Below are 19,865 nucleotides of genomic sequence, written 5' to 3' on the forward strand. Positions count from 1 at the left end.
TAGAATATATATTTGTTCATAACTTATTAGCAGAAAGTATCTTTGTTCTATTCCTGCAACAAAAATAAAGCATAATGAATTGCTGTAACACATCATAAAGAATTCATGTTGGCAAAGTAGTAAGCCTAATTAATAAGATTTTAAAACTTGAAAAATAAAAAGGGATTTTATTTAGGCATTTTATTAAACAAACATGTTACATCGATTCATATGTAACAATGAAGTAAACATATGGCAAAGAATAATTTTTTTTTTTTTTGAACAGAAAGTAGCAACACATACCTGTTACATAACATTGGTGATAGGATGATTAGTCATTAGGGGAATTTTTTGATGAATTTATTGAAAGCCTTTGTTGAATTGGAAGGTATCTTATTATTTGGTTTATTAGAAAAGTCATTCTCATTCAATCTACACTTTAAACATGCTTATCATGACCAATGAACACAATAACCAAGTCAAAAGCAAGTAACAACAACCTCAGATTTAGTAGATGTAAATGTACAAATTCACTAGTTAACTAGACATGGGACTTCAACTATGTATCTTACTATCCTTTATATCATAACACCATGCCTCATCATTAAACCACAACAAGTTAAGCCCTCAATCAAATTAAGCAAAAAAACGTTAAACCCATAATTACCACTACAAAACTTACCACTACAAAAGAAAACACCCACATTAATAAGGCTATCAGTGGGGCGTGTCCACCTGAATAAATGAGCCACATATATCTACATATTGTCATTCATGTGTAGCAACAGGTTGTGAAGCAACAAAAATAAGGCGCAAGAGATTTACAAGAACATCCATTGATATTATTAGCCAGATAAAGCATCTGAATATCAATTGGAAAAATGATTCTAAAAAAATCAGATTGCTCCTATGAATCGATTCACCACTCGATTTTTCAAAATATTGTTTTTTATCTACCGGACCAAAAGAATGAGACAATTCTTCACATGGGGTTTCACACTTAATGAGGATTGTACCTGTGGAGAAGATGATTGTGGAGGTCGGACGATGATGGTTGTGTGATGAAGATAGCATCCAACAACGATGAAAGTCATAGGCAAGATACGTGTTATTTATATTTATTTTTCCTTAATTATATGTTTTTATTTTTGGTTATTATATAACATTAATTGATATAGAAAAGTCAAATTATCATCTTACCTTATTTGGGTATTAAAAATTAATGGATAAAATTTGATCATACGTTTCACACAATAACTAAGATTTATATACGAGCCTAACTCTTTCTCTCTTTCTCTCTCTCTCTCTCTCTCTATATATATATATATATATATATATATATATATATATATATATATATATATATATATATATATATATATATATATATTTCCTCATTAACTATTTGACAGGAATGTGCAGTGGGCTATTAGGTAGTCACTCCATTTACTTGATAGTGGGCTTACAAATATACTAAAAAACACGAACAGTTCAACAAACAATTTACATTGTCATTTCTTGACCCAAATTGCTTTATCTACTCAGTAATCAATTGATAAAAAATTATACCCAAGTTATGTATGGATTTTAGATTCCTAAATAAACGAAAATAACATTTCTAGTGAACATTACAAAGCTCTATCATAACAAAGTTCCATGGCAGTGACTCATATTTGTAATTATTTCATGTAACAATGGTATGAATCCAAATCATAAATTTTATCTAACTTAAGAATTTAATGTATATTTGTTTCTTGGAATAATGATATCAACTCCATCAAATTTGCGGAATGTTTATTTCTTATAATTCAGATGGATTTTTTAGGAAACCAACATGATATGCATGAGGAATAAAATTTACCTAACACACCGATATTTGAAGCGAAAAATATGTTGATTTATCTCATTTCATAATATAAATAATGAATCCAAATAACAATCGAGGAAAATTAGAGGCCCAATTGCATAACCTAAAAGATTATCCAACAAAAAATTTGGTTAAAAACTACACATGGATGTTGGTGGTCCCAAACAGGTCTCGTATGTGTTTTTTTAAGATCGATCTTAAAATGATCCGATTTTCTTTTTTCTGGACAGGTCCGGTTTCACAGTCTTTGTGTGCCGCCTTTCGGTTCGTTGTCGGGGATTGTGCGGACCAGTTGCAATATTTTGACCGCTGGTTGTTGACTTTTTGACCAATTTAACTTTTTGGTTAAACTTTTCTAAAATGTAGTTCAATGTTTAATTAATTATTTGTTTTTATTTTAGACTCCAAAAATACTCTATTTTGATATGTATCGAGTTACTAACATACCCACAAACAAGAGGTATTAAATTTGATTTTGATTTTTATCTATTTTAATAAAAGCTAATTTTTTTATTTGATAAATCATTCACTTTTCAAGAGTCATGATAAGCCGTAATTCCAGTTCTAAAACAATTTCGATTCCAAATCCAAATCCTGTTCCAACTCAAAATCTAGTTCCAAACGATCCTAAGTGGTTCTATAACTTGATATATGATTGTAAACAAATCAAACAAATGTTTGTTCATGTTTGTTCGTTCATATAACTGAATAAACAAATGAATGGATAAATAAACGATTTTTCTTGTTCATGTTTGTTCGTTAAACAATTTACATTGTTCGTGTTCGTTTGTTTATAAACTTAACTCGATGTACCCAGTCCCGTACCCGGAACCGATTTCCTTATATTCAGGGGCAAAGCTTTATTGGGGGGGGAGCTTAATTTTTTTGTTACATATAGTCCCTCTACTTTAATTTTGTTCATATTAGGCCCAAAATTATAAAATTTTGGTCATGACCCACTATTCACCAATTTTTATACATATTATACTTCCGACCACTCAAATCAAATGTTGACGCTCCGCCCCTCCTTATATTGATCCAGGAAAGTTATTAACTTTCTTGATTCTAGTAAAATGTCAATTCCAGTTGGATGTCCGATCCCGTTTACACCCCTTTCATGCCAAAATGCCAAATACTATTTTCTAGGGATTATAGATTATTACAATTTACAAAATAAATCTTTTGATTAAGAAAAAAATAGTGTAATTAATTTGTAAAAAGTTACAAATCCAACTAACACGGCCATACCCATCTATACGTTATCATCATCAAAACTTTATCTAGACGACTAAATATCCGCTCTTTCTCTTTGGTCCGATTCTGTTTTTTATCTTTGTTTCATCTTACGTTTGCTCGATGCTCTCCGATTCCCACCCCATCACTGATCACTCAGATCGAATAAAGGTAATTTCATCTTTCATTTTCGTGTTTTTAAGCAGATTTTTCCTGACCATTATTTCAAATTAACCCTATCTTGTATACAAGCCGTATAAGAAACACCAACTGGTAGCTCACTTCACAGTCGATTGTATCAATTAGGGACTTAGGGTTTAAAATGGTTAGATTTATTATTATTTCTTTTTGTGGGGCTTTGTTTATCTGGATATCTTTTTTTCCTGCAATAATAATTTATACCTTTTTTTTTTTTCGAATTTACTGGAATCTTGATTAGTTGACCATGGCTCGATTGATTATTCCATGCAAACTGCAAACGTTCGAGCTTGCCGATGAGTTTTCTATTGGGTTTGATTTCGTCTGCACATATGATTACCGAATACCATTTATTAATCTTTAAGTTCGTTTGTGTTCTTGATTCTTATCTGGTTGACTTAATAAAAATTTCCACAAAAGTTATCGATTGCATTACCGTTATTCAGCGGTTAATCTTTTTCTAATTCTTTATTAATAATGATTCATGTTTGATTTTTAGAGAACTAATTAAACGAGTAGGAGACTCGTTTGTTCTGTGGCAACCCGATCCTTATCAATATCATTTGAAGAATCGAAAATGGAGGTTCCTAAAGAGATTTTCCTAAAAGATTACAAATTACCCGATTACTACTTTGATACGGTTTGTAGTACTTTGTTCAACTAAAATGCATGTTTTTTTTTTTTTTTTTTTTTTATGGTTTTTGTTTTGAGTTAATGAATTTTTAATCCAGGTGGATTTAAGTTTTTCATTGGGTGAAGAAACGACAATCGTGTGTGCAAAAATCAGCGTTGTCCCTAGAGTCGATGGTCTGCTTTGTGATTTTCATTGAGATACACTTTTTTTCTTTCCAAAATAAGTATATTAATTAATTTCTAATAATATATACTGATTAAATGAAAAGATGTGCAACAGAGTCAAAGTTATGTTATTTTCTTGATTGTTTAGTGAACGGATGTTTTTTCGATAGGTGTCGCTGCTCCATTGGTTTTGGATGGGATTGATCTCAAGCTGATTTCAATTAAGATTAGTGGAAATGAATTGGAGGTATGGAAACGCTAAATTTCCATTTAAGTTTCTTGATAAATGATGTTAATTATTTGTATTTTGAGAAAATGAGGATTCATTTTGGAAATGGAACGAAAAGATGAAGAGAAAATTTGTGAGAAGTTTTACTTAATGTGGAAAGCCTCGTTTCCTTGAGCTCATTTATTAAGTCATTCTTTTTCAAATTAAGTTATGTCCACATTAAGTTCATCAAGTAAAAAAAAAACACCCAAAGCTTACATTTTTTTTTTTTTTCTTTAGGAGGGATATTATCATTTAGATGCTCGACATCTAATTCTCAAAGCACCTCCAAGTGGGAGTTTTATCTTGGAAACCATAACCGAAGTTTTACAAAAGAACTCATCATTTGAGGTAAAGAAAGTTACTATGCAAGTTTTTTCTTTATAGAAATCGATAAAATTTGATTAATGTTTGTAATGTTTTGTAGGGTCTTTACAAGTCGTCTGGTAATTTCTGCACACAATGTGAAGCGGAAGGTTTCAGAAAGATAACTTATTTTCAGGTTCTTTATATCAACTGATTATTGATATTTATTTGTTTTCTAGTTATTCTTTTTTCTTTTTCTTGCTATTATTATTATTATTATTTTGGTTTTAGGATCGCCCTGATATTATGGCGAAATATACTTGTCATATTGAGGCTGACAAGTCATTGTACCCTGTGTTGTTGTCCAATGGAAACCTCATTGAGCAAGGAGACCTAGAGGTGAAAATTCTTTCCGAATAAAAAGTTTAACAAATTAGTTCATTCTTTCTACATAAAATTAAAAACAACACCCATATATATCTTTCTTTCTCTCTCTCTCTCTCTCTCTCTCTCTCTCTATATATATATATATATATATATATATATATATATATATATATAGATTCAAAAAGAAATAAAGATATTGAGATTCAACATCAGCGTATATTTCTCATTGGCTGCTCTAACGCACCATTGTACCGGCAGCAGTAAGATGTCTAATCATAAATGCTTATATAGCAGAGAGGTATAATCATATATGATTATACATGTTTACATCGATGTTTAATCATAAATGATTATACATATATATGTTTGGTAACAGATTGATTAATCATATATGATTATGGTGGTTGGTGGCAAAGATGACCGTGGTATAGGCGACGAAGGTGGTAGTGGTGATGGCGGTTATGGTGGTGGGGAAAAAAGGAATAGGCATCGCTGAATAATCATTTATGATTATAACTCTCTCATCGCGCCGGTACGTGGAAACGCTAAATGAGAAATATATGGCTGAGGTTAAATCTTAATATCTCTATTTTTTTCGGAATCTCAACGAAACCTACTTCTCTCTCTCTCTCTCTCTCTCTCTATATATATATATATATATATATATATATATATATATATATATATATATATATATATATATAGCTTACTAGAGATCAAGGGGGTGTTTGGGATTGCTTTTTAAAGTACTTATTAGCTTATTGCGGTTTGGTATCGTTGATAAGTAGTTTTCAGTGTTTGGCTAGATTAAAATTATAAGTGCTTGTCTACATAAATAAGGAGTTTTTCATAAGTCAGTGGGTTTTGCTTGTTTATGTAAATAAAGAGTTTTTCATAAGTCAGTGGGTTCTAAATTATCTAAAATATCTTATGCCTTATTTACACCAATTTACAATATTAACTCTCTCTCTCTCATATATATATATATATATATATATATATATATATATATATATATATATATATATATATATATATATATATATTGGTCATTTTACATCTATAAGCAGAAATTGTCAGACACTAAAAAACAACTTATGTTTACTAAGTTTTTTCATTCTTTATTTATCAAGTAAAAAAGAAACATCCGTATATAGCTTACAAATTTTTTTCTACATCAAGTAAAAAAAGGAACACCCATATATTAAATAAAAAATAAACACTCATATATATACTAGCAAAATACATGCTTGTTGAAACGAAGATGATTGGTTTAATTTCAATGAATTGTTTTCATTTAACGACTAAGTATGTTGTTTTGGTTAACCAATCATAAATACAATGTTATTTTGGTTAAAAGCAAATTAGTTATGGTAGTTAGCAATTTATATACGTTCAAAATCATATGATGCCCAACTTTTAGACTCTTTAACTACCATAACTAATTTGAATATCCGATAATTGTATTAATAACACGAATATTAGAAATTGTAAATGTTATTATTACAATCCGAAATCCCAAATATCCAATTTTTTGGTGATGTATGGAGGTGGTTGTGAAGGTAAAGGAGAAGAGGGGCGGGATGGCCTTCTAATATAGCATTAATATAAACAGAAATAAGTACTAAAAAAATTAAAAAAGGGTAGTAGGAATATTTTACATGGGTTAGGAAGGAACATGTGATTTTTTGTCAAGCATGTGGACTATTTATATAATTTTGTCAAATTACAAAAATTGTCCATATGGTTTTATATATATATATATATATATATATATATATATATATATATATATATATATATATATATATATATATATATATATATATATATATATACATAGAATTAAGTCCCAAGTTTTTAATTTGGACATAGAGCGTCGTCAATGTTTGTTTGCCACAAAATAGTCCCAAATAGACTTAAAACGAATAACCAACCCCACACCCCCTATTCCTTTCCCATATACATTTGCCCTCACTACTCAATACTCATCACTCACCCGTTAAAGTTCCTTTCATCTCTTTTACTTTTTTCTCCATCACATCTTTATATTTTATACTTATGGACCCAAAAGTCAATTTTATTTTATTACGAATTTGTGCATATAAAATCCATAAGTGATAAGTTCTCTAAGCATCGGGAAAACCACATCAAAACGTGTGAAAAAAAAATCATATAAAATTAGAGTAAATTACCCCAAACTATAGGGACCAAACGTGCAACAAAAACAAATTATATGGACCTTTCAAGTTTAAAAAATAAATTTAGAGACCAAACGTGCAAGTTACCTCGGGCCAACAATAAATATGGTCACTTGGTCTTTTAAGACATGACAAACAATGCATGGATACACCATAATGACAGGAAGTTTTGGATTTTGATATTATTAGACATGACAACTCAAGGTATGTATAGTGAAAGGGAGTTTTGGATTGTGGTGTGTATGTGTGTGTGTGTTTTTTTTTTTAATTATAGAATATGGGCAATGCTATAATTAGAAGAAAACGGCTGGATCCTGAGAGGATATAAAAAAGACTGCATGCATCTCTGAAATATAAGCTATGGTTAATGTTAACCTAAGATGGTATCATGATAAAAACACAAGAAAAAGAAAATCATTATACAAAGAAACTATGAGGCTGAATTGGGAATGATATAAGTTTGGATCAAGTCTTGCATATTTGTTTCAAAAACTAAATGACTATTTTATCCTTACAATCCAACATGACTATTGTTTCACAATATTCATCAATTTTAACATGAAAGAGAGTAATTGGTTGGTATCCTAATACATTAAGAGCAATATTTTTGGCTTAACCCATAACAAACAAAGTAAAACAGAAACATACCATGTATAACTCACCACATTAAATGTCTAATCTATTAAGTCATGAAGTAAAAAAGAAACAACCGTGTAAATGATTGTAAATGGAAGTTTGAAATTTACCAAAGAAGAAAGAAAGTTTTACATACATTCACCATAACTTTTTTGTATTGGCAGTTGCACTTACACTTACACATACACGTCTGACAAAGAGATGCTATATTATAGTTACCTCTTCTTCCATCTATTATGGGGTTTGGGTATTCAATTAAACAAAAAATTAATTCCCTTAAACACCTACTTATCTGTCAAACTTCGGTTTTATTAGCATTACAAATAAAGGAAATGAGGTAAAAATCCAAATTTATAAATATGGTTTAATAAATGTTGCAAACAGGGGATGCATAAAAGAACAAGAAAAAAAAAGAGAGAAAGATATCACAAGTTAATAAATTATATAACTCTCTTGATTTTAGATGGATTGGTGATTGGAATTGTAGACTACTGATTCAGATGGGCATCAAAAACTTGTTTCAGAATAATTTGCATCACATTGAAAAGGGTGTTACCTTTTTATTCCCACGGTAAAAGCAAGAAATTGGAAAAAAAAAAAAAAAATGTTTTTATCAGCTAAAACTGATTCTGGAATAAGAAAAAAAGAGTCTCAAATGAACTTCTCATTAATCATCCTCATAGACAATATTCATGAATCCTTTTCCACAATTCATATATGGCCAGAGGGGCATTTTTTTTATTCAATTCCTTCATTTCTTTCCAAAAATAAGCACACTATCAACAAAATTCTTTAATTCCATGTTAAGAAAGCATATGTATGTACCAAAAGACCTTTGACCTAGTGGTTGGAGTTGTAAATATATATGGAACCCAAGATTGTATCTCCAAAAGACCCCTTTGGATAGGTGGAGAACTTCAACATATATAGACACTTCTTCAAAACTATTTGATTGAAAAGTATAGATTGTATCAATAAGCAAAGATTTGAAATTTTAGCGTGCACGAAAACCTACCAAATACATTTCAAAGGTAAGAATGTGAATTCCTCTTTGATTGAGTCATTCACAACTTCGTCTTCTTTGTTCACGACTTAGACTAGTAGGTATAGGTCGTTCTTATAACACCACAAAATTATCACATCACATGCCACATCACACTACTAATAATCTAATATCATAACTAGAAGTGGGGGTGGTGTTGAAATGCTATAACATGTTCATAGTTAGAAAGAAAAGAGAGAGAAGAACAATAATAATAAGAAAATGGTGATTTGTTGATTTCTTTCGTTGAGGTATGTTGTCGTTACCACATCTTATAACATAACGCCTATTAACATGAAATGGAGGGCAGTGTTCCTCATGTTATAATTAGGTTAAGAGGTGTCACCTAACCCATAACATTATATCGTGTTGTCCATGCTCAATTCTCTTAGGATGAAACTTGAATTTTAATAAATATAATTATCAGCAACAATTGAATAGGATGTGATTGGGTGTTTTGGAATTCTTTTTAAAAAGTTAATAAGTTAAAAAGTTGATAAACATTAATTTTTTTTAGGAAAAATGTTATTTTTTTTTAAAGAACATAAATTCTTGATATTTCAAAAAAGTCAATCAAAACACTCCCAAACACACATTTGCAAATAGGAATATGAAAGAATTTCCAACCAATCAAAAACGTGATGCCAAATTCCTCTTTTCTATTTTATTTATTTCTTCATGACATTAAGTTTATGTCGAATATAATAATCTAAGTTAGCATTTATATATAAATTAATTTATTATAATTTTATAACAAACAATTTGTACCGGTTGAAAACATTTATCATGTATAATCATATTTAACATTTCTTTATATTAAGTCTACCAATTAATTAAAATTGAGTAAATTACATATTTGAGCCCTCACTATATATATATATATATATATATATATATATATATATATATATATATATATATATATATATATATATATATATATATATATATATATATATATATATATATATACACACACATTGAAGTTATAGTTTTTTTTCAATCGAAATAAAAAAATTACGAAATTAGCAAACCATACATAACCAAAATTATTAAAAAAAAAATTCAAAGCACAAAATTGTAATATACTCTAATATCTTTACACGCTTTACACTTTTGAAAACTATTAAAAAAATTATCAAATTACTGAAAAATAAAACCAAAAAATGAAAAACAATAAAAAATGTACGAAAAAAACATAAAACCGAGTTTAGTTTTGACTAAAAAGATTTAAAACCGAGTTTAATTTTAATTAAAAAAAAATTAAAAAGCTTCAAGTTCGGAGTCTAATTTATGATGCCACGTAGGCAGGAGAACCGGGTAACCGGCTTTAGGAGGTCGTACGGGGCAAAACGAACAGGCCTTAAGGTCTAGTTTAGCGTGAATAAATCTTTAGGGACTAAACCGAGTTAAATTTGAAACTTTGATGGTCAAGTAAGTCAAAACTCCAATTCAAAAATAGAAAGAAAAAAAAGAGCAACCCCAAATCATTCTTTTTGTTTTAAATTGACCTCAATTTTAATCTTTAAATTGAATCGAGCCATACAAATCGAAAAAAAAAAATTGAGAGAGAATTGAACCAACACAAACTCTTTTGATTCCATAATTCTTGCTAGAAAGCTTCATCATAAAACCTGCAACCAAGCGATAAACAAAATTTGTGAAAATTTGGACCCATAGAGAGAGAGAGAGAGACTTTTTTTTTTTGGAATTTAAGCACGATGCAACAAAAGATCAAATTACTTCAAAACTTGATGACTATATAAGCCGACTTCTTCAAATTAACTTATAAAAAACATATCAAATTAGAAATGTATACCTTATGTATTTAAATCAAATGAAACAAAAGAAAATCAAGTGAAGAGAAACTTGGTAGGGATAGTGGAGTCGAGGTTAAAGGATAGTTGAGGCAAAACTGGCGGGCATTATCAATTTGTAACTTTGAACCAGGTTAGATGCATCATAAAGTTAAACAAACATGTGGCAAAAAAAATACTAGTTTTTTTGGCAAATATGCATACATACATGCATGCATGTATGTATGTATTCATGCATGCATACATGTATGTATGTATATTAGTTAAATATGACTTGATCATTTAGAGCATTCTCATGGAGCATTCGAATTCAATGGAGCACTTGGGTTCATGAAGCATGTAACAAATGAATGAATCATCTGATAAGGGAATGAATCATCTTCCAAAGGAACATATCGTTTAAACGAGGGTATGGAGCACCTGGAAGAGGTTTGGAGCACTTGGGAGTGGAATGGGGAAACTTGATGCATAGTTGTGCCATTTGATTAGGTGTTGCGCCAAGTAGCAAACATGTTGCTCCATTTAGGAAGCATGTTGCGCCATTGGCATACATGTTGCGCCACTTTGGATCATGTTTTGCCAAAGTGGAAGACGTGCCAACCTGGAAGATCTTGTGCCACCTTGGAAGGAAGTTGTAATCGCGTCACCTTGGAAGGAAGTTGTGCCAAGCTTGAAGGATGTTGCGCCATCCTTATACAGTATGGGCTATCATTATGTAAGATGTGCCCATCTTGGTGCAAGATGCGCCATCTTGATTCATTGATGAGCCATGATATCCCTGATGAGTCACGTATGCTATAAAGTCTTCTATGATGCTCAAGATTGTTCAATGATACTCTAGAAGTTGGTGATGCTCAAGGAGTACACCATGTTGTGCCACCATCATGGATGTTGGGTCACTAGTGTTTATGATGCGCCACATGTGCATTATGATGCTCCACTATGACTTATGGTACTTCATCATGTGTGATGTTGGTACTCATGTGTTGTATGTCATGGATGAACGTTCCAGAAGCTTCTGCATGACGGATTATGATTGGTTGACACCTTTCATGGGCCTATGAGATAATGGGTTTGACCCATTAGGGTTTTAGGTCTGATCCCTTCGGTATAGATAAGGATGCATGCCAGTCATTTAAAGTGTCTTGTATTCTAGAGTGATAGGTGGATCTCTATGAATTTTTACTTGTAACATCTGTTTGAGAACTCTGAAATAAAGAATACTCCCTTCCTACCTGTAAACGTAAGTCACTTTTAACGGATCACATAAATATTGTTTCTTGTGTGCTTTTGTTTTTTGCTAATAATCTGCTTTACTTCTTATATATATATATATATATATATATATATATATATATATATATATATATTCTAGTAAAGTGTCCGCACGTTGCAACAACGGTGATTGGTTTCATTTTGACAAGCTATATGAAATTGTCGATTACGTATTATCTTATTATGGTTAAAAAAAAATATAATTACACCAATATATAATTTAAAAGGAAACAACCATATATAGATTATCAAATTAAGTCGTTGTTTGTGCATTAAGTCAAAGAAACACTTGTATAAAACCTTACCAAGATTTATCATTCTTTATTAATTGAAAAAGAAACATCCATATACATTTTATAAAATTTTGTCTACATTAAGTAAAAAAAGAAACACCTATATATACCTTACAAAATCTTGTCATTCTTTCTTCACCAAGTAAAAAAGAAAAACACGCATATATGTCTTATCAAATTAAGCCGTTCTTTATGCATTAAGTAAAAAAGAAACACACATATATAGCTTACCAGATTAAGTTCTTGATTTCAGGGTGGGAAGCATTTTGCTGTCTGGGAAGACCCGTTCAAGAAACCTTGCTATCTTTTTGCATTAGTTGTAGGACAATTAGAGAGCAGAGATGACACTTTCACAACATACTCGGGTCGTGAAGTTGCTTTAAGAATATGGACCTCACCACAAGATCTCCCAAAAACCGAACACGCCATGTATTCTCTCAAAGCCGCCATGAAATGGGATGAAGATGTTCGTTCTTCTTTCCATATACTCATTTCCACCTTTTTTTCTTACATATTTACTCATGGGCATTTTTGTCTTTTCATATCTTACTTTAGGTTTTTGGGCGAGAGTATGATCTTGATCTCTTCAACATCGTAGTTGTTCCTGATTTCTTGTAAGCAAAAGTTTTTTTTATTTGTCTAGATTTTATTTCTCTACTTACATTTTAATTGGTTTTAAATTGACAGGGGAGCCATGGAAAACAAGAGCTTAAATGTATGTGTATAGACATGTAGTAGTAAATTATATAGCTATAAAGTCTATAATCTTTTTTCCAAAAAAAAAATGTTTTTTTTTTCATTTTTAATAGATTTTCAATTCTAAGCTTGTTTTGGCATCACCGGAGACCGCATCAGATGCAAATTATGCTGCAATTTTGGGTGTTATTGGTCACGAGGTTTGAGATTTTTGATTCATTTGGTATTTTTTAAGAAAAAATATATTACTTAATTGTTCAAATAATAACGTGTATGTATACCCTTCTATATATTGTAGTATTTCCATAACTGGACTGGCAACAGGTTTGCTTATATAACTTTTATTGATTATATGCTAAAAAATATAAAATTTCTTTTTGATTTATAGATATTTTTATAGGGTGACATGTCGTGATTGGTTCCAATTGAGTTTGAAGGAAGGTCTTACCGTTTTTCGTGATCAAGTAAGATCTTGTTGTAGAATTAAAAAAATCATTATATTATATCATTTGCATTAATAAGCGTTTAATGATTATAACATGTTTTGCAGGAATTTTCATCTGATTTAGGTAGTCGTACAGTTAAGAGAATTGGTGATGTTTCAAAGCTTCGTACATATCAATTTTCACGGGTTTTCATCTTTAATCTAACTGGACATGAATTAAATATTGCTTTTTTCCTTTTCTTAATTGTAATTAATCATTGTCTTTTTTAGGATGCGGGACCCATGGCTCACCCTGTTAGGCCTCACTCTTACATTAAGGTCTAGAAGACTAGAACTCATTTACATTTTTTAAACTGTCTTTTTTCTATTAAAGTTTCAAAACTTACCCTCTATTTTCAACTGTTTCCCCCACCCCGCCTTCCAGGTGGACAATTTCTATACATCAACGGTATGGTTCCGATATATTCACCATTGGTTTCCTCTTTGATCTATTTCGACATGAATAAACAAAAAGATGATAAATCATGAATTCCATTTTTTGTATAATTTATATTTACAGGTGTACGAAAAGGGTGCTGAAGTTGTCCGCATGTACAAAACTTTATTGGGAAATGAAGGGTTCCGGAAGGTAATATAAGAAAACAAAAATAAGATGCTATAATACTGAAAAAATGAAAGTATTTTGCTATTTTTTGCATTTAGCACTTAATTGCAATGTAGAATAGATGTTTGTTGTTTTAGGGAACAGATCTTTACTTTGAAAGGCACGATGGGCAAGCAGTAACTTGTGAAGATTTCTTTGCTGCTATGAGAGATGCTAACAATGTGGATTTTGCTAATTTCTTATTATGGTATTTTACTTTTACCACCTTTTTTTAACGGTTTTTGTTAAAATAATTATTATGTTAACAAACATGACTCATGTTTAGGTATTCACAAGCCGGTACCCCTATCGTGAAGGTTACATCTTCTTACAATGTTGAATCTCGTACATTCTCTTTGAAATTTAGGTAAGTTTTAAGACACTGTGTGCATTGGACTGAGACTGAGACAGATATACTAACACAAAAAATATAATATTTTTGTCCTTTCCACCTAAAGAGGTTGAGCGTAACCGATGTCAATTGGACAAAATTACATTTTTTGTCTAACCCAAAAAGAAATCATGTGGGACTAAGGTTATGTTTGACATGCCACAACTAGTTTATTTTTAAGCTTTTTGGGTTGTCATATCTGTAAACTAAAAAGTAGCTTATAAACTACCTTTTCTAAAAAAAAACTACCTAGACTATCGTTTCAAAGAGCTTATGGAGTTTTTTTGAAATTCTTCTGAATATACCCTTTTTGGTTTTTAAAAACCACAATAAATGTTATGTATTAGTAATTTGATGATGAATATGTCATTTAAAAATAAAAACAACACAATGAAACATGAAAACAAGGTTTTGTTTGACTTATTTTATTACATGATATCTACAATGAAACATTGATGATTACTGATTACGACAAATTAGACATACTTATCATTTTTCTTATTAATTTTAGAAAACATTCAACAACTTTAAAAATTCTATTTTTAAAGTTGATAATCAAATTAAGGTATTATCTAAATTAGAAAATATATGATATAATGAAAAAATATTTATCTAAAAAGGTTGGTAAAAGATCTCATTAAAAAAAAAAGTAAAGAACAACTATGATACAATGGAAAAAGATTGGGGCCTTTAGAAATTCGTGATAATATTGTGAATATGAAATGTGATGCACAAAATTTCAGTTAAACACAAATAACTAGAGAAGTGTTATGTATTACCTATTTTAACTCAATGAAAGGTATTAGGTATTTCTCTTATGGCATTGAATCATTTTTCTACATGTCCTATATCATTTTACATCTATCAACTAGTTTTTATAAAACAACATTTTTTATCAACTAGCAGCTAACTTTTCAGCTAGCATCTTCTGATCATTATTTTGATTTTTTTTTTAATTGTATTTTTTTTTCAGTCAAACAGTGCCACCTACGCCAGGTCAGCACTTAAAAGAGCCAATGTTCATTCCTGTGGCTATGGGGCTTCTTGATTCAAGTGGAAAAGACATGCCTTTATCATCTTTCTATCAAGATGGGAAGTTAGTGTCCATTACATCTGGTGCTCAGCATGTCTACACTACTGTTCTCAGGGTTACAAAGGTAATTTTACACTTTGTAGGGCCCCATACAAGTTATCCATCTACTAACTAAATCATTTAAATTTAGGGTGAAGAAGAATTTGTATTCCATGATTTGGATGAAAAACCGATTCCATCACTGTTAAGGGGTTATAGTGCTCCTATTCGCCTACACTCTGATCTCACAGAAAACGATTTGTTTTTCCTTCTTGCTCATGATTCAGATGGATTTAATCGGTAAGAAAGACAAAATGTTATGTAGTTTCACCATTTTTCTTGATTTAGCCATTCAACTGTTGTTATTATTATTATTATTGAAGTTGGGAAGCTGGACAAATATTGGCAAGGAAACTGATGCTCAATCAAGTTGTTAACTTTCAAAAAGATGAGAAATTGGTTCTTGATCCACAGTTTGTGCATGGTATTAAATGTATTCTTTTGGATTCGAGTCTAGACAAGGTATTTTTCTTTTAGTTGTTATAGTTTTCAAGATTTGAGGTGATTGAACACTAAGTTGATTGGTATATATTTAGGAATTTATTTCAAAAGCAATAACACTCCCTGGTGAAGGTGAGATTATGGACATGATGGAAGTAGCAGACCCTGATGCTGTTCATGTTGTTCAATCTTTTATTAGAAAACAACTTGCTTTGGAGTTGAAGCAAGAATTCATAAACAAGGTAAAAAAAATATGCCTCCTACCCACCCCCACCCCCTTGAATTATGAACATTGTGTTAGTTAATGTTGACATTTTTTATAGGTAAAAGAAAACAGGAGCTCAGGGAAGTATAAGTTTGATCATGTGAATATGGCAAGACGTGCTCTTAAGAACACAACCCTTGGTATTATTTTTTCTCTTATTAAAATGCTATATGTTGAAAACTCTAACCAATTCTACAAATGCCAACCAACCACATCATTTTTTTATAATTGAGTAGATTTTTCGAAGTAAAAATGTCTTTATATTTTTTATTTTTCATGTGCAATGTTATAGCTTGATAGAATTTTCGAAGTACAATGTCCTAATAAGAAAAAAAAAAGTTATAAGTACAATGCTATAATTGGGTACAATTTTGGAAGTATAATGCCTTAATCAAAATCAAAACTACAATGTAATAGTCGAAAGAAATTAAAGTAGGGTGTTATAAGTATCATAAACAAATAACGAAAGGATGTTGTTATTTCTTGCATTTATCCCTTTTTTTATATTGACAAGTGCTGATGTTTTTGATTTTGACTCTTTTTTTTTTTTTTTTGGAAAAAAAGGGTATCTTGCGTGTCTTGAAGATGAAGAAATGAGTGAGCTTGTGTTGAATGAATACAAAAGTGCAACAAATATGACAGATCAATTCTCAGCTCTTGCAGCCATTGCTCAAAAACCGGGTAAAGCTCGTGAAGATGCTTTGGCTGACTTTTATAACAAATGGCAACATGACTTCTTGGTAAATTGTTACTTTATGTAATTTATTTAGATTTATTGAAATAAAAAATGGATATTTTTTATGTTTTTTTTTTTAGGTTGTTAACAAGTGGCTTTCGCTTCAATCTGCATCAGATATTCCTGGGAATGTTGAGAATGTTAAGAAACTTTTGGATCATCCATCATTTGACCTAACAAATGCCAACAAGGTCAGAACTCTAGTCTCATTTCGGTTACCATTTTATATGGGAATATGAGTTGGTTTGAGTTTTTATATGAATGATAAGGATCAATCGGGTAGAATTTGAAGAAAAAGAAAACAATTACTGAAAAGATAAATGTGTTTTAATGGTTTAGAAGTTGAATCATACTCTAATCGTATGTTTAGTTGGAAGGAATGGAATGGACAGAGTAATGAAATGAGGAATTACATTCAAATATCTAATGCTCCTGTTGGTTGGCGTGTAGGACTGAAATGGTTTTTTATATGATTTTTTTATTATATTTAAACATTATATATTATCTCAAATCTACTTTATACATGTTGTAATTATAACCTAAATAAATTCACAATAAAAGATGATTAAAACCCAATCCCAATTAAGGCTACAATAAGAAATATTAAAATTGAATCTCACTATTTTGAATGATAGCTTTTGTAATCGCATTTAATATATTAAATGTGATTATGTATTTTCTTGAACTTTGATTTTGGACAGATGTTTTCGATTATTGGAGGATTCTGCGCATCATATGTTAACTTCCACGCTAAAGACGGGTCAGGCTACAAATTCGTGGGAGAATTTGTGCTACAGCTTGACAAACTAAATCCTCAGGTGAAAATAACTTAAATTACCTTTCTTTATCTTTCTTCGTTTGTGTCATACCAAAATCAGAATTTAAGACACCCTTAATCACTATACAACATTTTACAATAGGAATAAATGCAAGAAAAAACAAATTGCAACGTACTTTCTTTATTGTAGTTATTTGCTTACATTTCTTTATATTGCGACATTGTATTTTAGTTTTTTTTTCTTATTAGGACATTATACTCTGAAAATTGCTTTGTATGACATTGTTATTTTGGGTGGATTTTCAAAGTACAATGTCTTAATAAGAAAAAAAATTGAAAGTAAATTGCTATGATTAGGTAGATTATATAAAGTACAATGCTATAGTAGGGAGAACTGAAAGTAGGATGCTATAGTATGAACAAAAAACAAAACGATGTTGTCATCTCCTGCATCTAACCCTTTAACAATACAAAACTTATGGGGTCGTTGAAGTTACCATTTTTCCCTTGTTTTGATCCAGATGGCATCTGGGGTGGTTTCATCATTTTCTAGATGGAAGCGTTATGACGATACCCGCCAAAATCTTGCCAAGGTAATGAGCCTTGACCTTTAATTATCATATGATATAATAAACAAAAAGAGAAAGAAATTTAAAGTATGCTGCTAATTCTTGACGAAAATGGAAAATCAGGCACAACTGGAGATGATTATGTCGGCTAATGGGCTCTCAAAGAACGTATATGAAATCGTCTTAAAGAGTTTGGTTGTTTAGAATATATATATAATCAAAGTGGTATTCCTATAAACATGAATTAGAATAATGGTAAATGGCAAGAACGTGAATAAATTTACAAAAATTTTCTTAGATTTTGTTCAAGATCTTTAGGTGAAAAAGAAATGCTATTTTCTTGGTTTAGTCCTTTTGTTCTTATTTTTAAAATAATTATAATACATTATAATCTTATTGAATTGATCACTTTAACAATAAAAAACAAGGTATATCATTTTATAAAGTGTGTCATGTATAAAATATGTGATGAATTATGTATCATGGTCAGAGGGGATACATATGAAAAAAGTCATCAAACCTTGTAAATGGATATGATTTTGCTTAGTTTGGTTTTGATCGATATCATAATTAGTCGAGTATAGTGTAAAAATGGACATAACCTTCTATTAGTTCTTATACAGTTAAATATGGATACAATAAGAGAAGGTAATGTAATGATTTTGCGATGAAAGACTTTGATAGTTTGGATAGAACAAAAGTATTTGTTCTTCATATGTGATGTAACAATTCATACAATACAGGTTAGGGCTCTTATTTATACTAAGAAAAACAATCAACATGTTATCAACTAAACAAAAAAATTGGTAGTTAGTATTATATTATTGTTTGATATTGTAGAAAACTCTTGTATGGTTTATGTTTGTATTGATCTCAATATAAAAAAGTGTGAATCAATTTCTACATGCTTAGTATGCTGGTGTTGTATTGGGTTTGAATCTAAATCCATTGTACTAACATTATCACAAAAAACAACAGTGGCTTCGAAAAATGAACAAGAAAGCTTGAGTAGAAGATTTTGAAGGCGACCCACTTTTGGCACAACATTAGCTACCCCAGTACTCAAACTCGACATTGTAATGGGAAAAAACATGTTGTCATTTGAGGACTTGGAGCTTATCATCAAGATATATGTATAACCTAGAGGTGGATTGAAATGTCATGGAGCTGCCAACCAAATCAACATCAGAATATGAGACCAAGTGGTCGATGACTAGTACAAGAATGTGAATGTCGTGCATCAAATTGCCTTTGAGGTACCGTAGGATTGCATATGAGAGTGATGAAGTGCATAACACGGAGGGCAGACTTCTTAGACAACATAAGATATATATGAATGAGTGAATGCCATATATTATAAAGCTTCGAAAAGGCTCCGGGCTTGGGGTTAGAGATCAGATATCCAACAGTGGAAAGCTTGGGTTTCATGTCAGTGGGGGTACTACAAGGGTTACACGTGGTTATGTCAA

At 30.5% G+C, this 19,865-nt stretch overlaps 1 protein-coding gene across 3 annotated transcripts; it reads left to right on the forward strand.

Annotated features, from left to right (window-relative positions):
* Positions 1–3,090: 3,090 nt before the first annotated feature.
* On the forward strand, positions 3,091–18,744 carry LOC145000600 (puromycin-sensitive aminopeptidase-like). Of its 3 annotated transcripts, XM_078959856.1 has the most exons (29): positions 3,091–3,250; positions 3,777–3,917; positions 4,009–4,084; positions 4,246–4,322; positions 4,584–4,694; positions 4,771–4,845; positions 4,941–5,048; positions 12,554–12,766; positions 12,856–12,914; positions 12,988–13,015; positions 13,110–13,196; positions 13,295–13,320; positions 13,397–13,460; positions 13,547–13,627; positions 13,712–13,759; positions 13,866–13,889; positions 14,001–14,069; positions 14,183–14,292; positions 14,371–14,451; positions 15,449–15,632; positions 15,699–15,847; positions 15,931–16,069; positions 16,144–16,290; positions 16,372–16,453; positions 16,878–17,053; positions 17,130–17,240; positions 17,751–17,867; positions 18,349–18,420; positions 18,520–18,744. In XM_078959856.1, the coding sequence occupies exons 2-29, from the start codon at positions 3,855–3,857 to the stop codon at positions 18,598–18,600; spliced, it is 2,658 nt and encodes an 885-aa protein (XP_078815982.1). In that variant the 5' UTR covers positions 3,091–3,250; positions 3,777–3,854; the 3' UTR covers positions 18,601–18,744. The 3 variants fall into 3 exon arrangements, 2 of the variants coding, with proteins under 2 accessions (XP_078815982.1, XP_078815983.1); XR_013661310.1 differs by lacking the exons at positions 18,349–18,420; positions 18,520–18,744 and having other exon boundaries at positions 16,878–16,994; positions 17,751–17,769; XM_078959857.1 differs by lacking the exons at positions 18,349–18,420; positions 18,520–18,744 and having other exon boundaries at positions 17,167–17,240; positions 17,751–17,870.
* Positions 18,745–19,865: the final 1,121 nt, after the last annotated feature.

This window comes from Lactuca saligna, chromosome 6 (assembly GCF_052625555.1).
Source record: "Lactuca saligna cultivar CGN05327 chromosome 6, ASM5262555v1, whole genome shotgun sequence".
Lineage (NCBI taxonomy): Eukaryota > Viridiplantae > Streptophyta > Magnoliopsida > Asterales > Asteraceae > Lactuca > Lactuca saligna.